This window comes from Cynara cardunculus (genome assembly GCF_001531365.2).
Source record: "Cynara cardunculus var. scolymus isolate 2C chromosome LG 10, CcrdV1, whole genome shotgun sequence".
NCBI lineage: Eukaryota > Viridiplantae > Streptophyta > Magnoliopsida > Asterales > Asteraceae > Cynara > Cynara cardunculus.
In genome coordinates, this window is record NC_037537.1 from 20,446,234 (window position 1) to 20,448,427 (window position 2,194).

Genomic DNA, 2,194 nt, shown 5'->3' on the forward strand with positions numbered 1-2,194 from the left:
TCGTATTTTTATGAATTATTTAAAGGTATATATGTTTCTAATCATGCCCGTTGATTAAGGATCCTCCCATGATCTCCTCACATTCTTTCATATTTCATGTATTTTATTTCACGGATTGTACGGTACAAACATCCATTGCAGTACCACATATACATATATGTATTTTGAAAACAGTGTGTTGACTTAATTACCATTAATTGTTTAATTAAAGGATGATTAGTGCTAATTAAAGACGGTTAGGAAGCAGTTCTACAATCTTCTCCCATAAATTCCACCCATCCACCCTCCTCAATTCCATCATCTCGATCAAAATGTCCATCCGTCTCCTTGTCGCCCTCATCACCATCATCGTCTTCCTCGAAGAAACAACCGCCGCCGCCACATACAATGTGAAGAGCTTCGGAGCCAAACCAAACGGAAGAACAGACTCAACCAAGCCGCTTATGAGTGCATGGTCAGCTGCTTGTGGCTCGTCGAAGCCAGCCACGATTTTCGTCCCAAAAGGAAGGTATGTGGTTGGTGGGTTACGTTTCAGAGGGCCATGCAAGAATCGAGCCATCACCATTCGTATTGATGGCACGCTTATGGCTCCTTCCAATTATGGTGTTCTTGGTGACGCCGACTACTGGCTTCTTTTCCATGGAGTTGATGGGGTTACGATTCAGGGTGGAACCCTAGATGCTCAAGGTGCTGGTTTGTGGGCTTGTAAGTCGTCCAACTCCAAGAATTGCCCCAGTGGAGCCACGGTATATATGGCTTGAAATTTAAACAATCATAAAAAGTTAGTGTTCAATTTGGTTTTTGAAACTTGCATGCATGTTGAACTGTGCAGAGTTTAGCGATTTCGAACTCGAATAATGTTGTGGTGAATGGATTGAGTTCATTAAACAGCCAGATGTTTCACATCGTGGTGAACGGTTGCCGGAATGTGAGGATGGTGGGGGTGAACGTGGTGGCGCCATGGGACAGCCCTAACACCGACGGCATCCACGTCCAGTTGTCCACCGGAGTTACCATCTTGAACTCCAAACTCAGCACCGGCGATGACTGTGTTTCCGTTGGCCCCGGTGCCACCAATCTCTGGATCGAGAATGTCGCTTGTGGACCAGGCCATGGCATCAGGTATATATATATATATATATATATATATATATATAATCACCTAAAACCACTAGAATTCCACAAAATTCAAATGGGTTAAATAATTAATCTGTAACGAATTGAATGAATCTTGATCGAATGTGTTCATACAGCATTGGAAGCTTAGGGAAGGACTTAAAAGAAGCGGGAGTGCAAAACGTGACGGTTAAAAGGGTAACTTTTAAAGGAACACAGAATGGGTTGAGAATAAAATCATGGGCAAGGCCAAGCAGTGGGTTCGTTAATGGCGTTCTCTTCCAGAATGCCATCATGACCGACGTCCAGAACCCAATCGTTATCGATCAAAACTACTGTCCAGGTAGCATTAACTGCCCCGATCAGGTACGGGTTCCAGTTCTCTTTGCATCCGTCAATCTTCATCTACTTTCAGTTCAAAAACTTATCTACAAGCTGTAATTGTTGCAGGTTTCCGGCGTGAAAATAAGCAACGTGAAGTATGAAGACATTCATGGAACATCTGCTACAAAAGTGGCGGTGAAGTTCGATTGCAGCAAAAAGAGTCCATGTAGGGGAATCACGATGCAAGATGTGAACTTGAGCTTCAAGAACCAGTTACTTTCTGCGTCTGCATATTGTGTGAACGCCGGAGGAAAAGCTTCCGGCGTGATTAAACCGACAAGCTGTCTGTAGATGGAGATGGAGATGGAGATGGAGATGGTTGCCTGAGCCTGTGGTGTTTTAGAATTGAATCGCCTGGCCTTTCGTCGATATATAACCATACATAGAATTATATCCATGGTTTTTAAGATGTAATTTAGTTATAGATTTGTGCCCTTTCGAGTTTCTTGAGAAGTTGGAATGAATGATTATGGTTTTTTTTGAGTTTTTATTTAGATACGTGATAAAGTCGACCAAATAAATCGATATGGGTCGGTTAAAGTAATCACTAGGTTTCCGTTTGTTTGGTAATTGCTTATCGGATAAATATCTTCATCGGATGAACATGACAGGGTCAAGAATCTTACCGGGTAAGAGCAATGAGAATGATGTAGAGTCTTTTATCCGGTAAGTGAAGATGACGACTCTTACCCAA

At 42.4% G+C, this 2,194-nt stretch overlaps 1 protein-coding gene across 1 annotated transcript; it reads left to right on the plus strand.

The window, feature by feature from the left end:
- Positions 1–311: 311 nt before the first annotated feature.
- Positions 312–1,791, plus strand: LOC112519714 (polygalacturonase-like). Its single transcript, XM_025127953.1, has 4 exons — positions 312–746; positions 833–1,122; positions 1,254–1,482; positions 1,567–1,791. Exons 1-4 carry the CDS (start codon positions 312–314, stop codon positions 1,789–1,791), a joined length of 1,179 nt encoding a protein of 392 aa, XP_024983721.1.
- Positions 1,792–2,194: the final 403 nt, after the last annotated feature.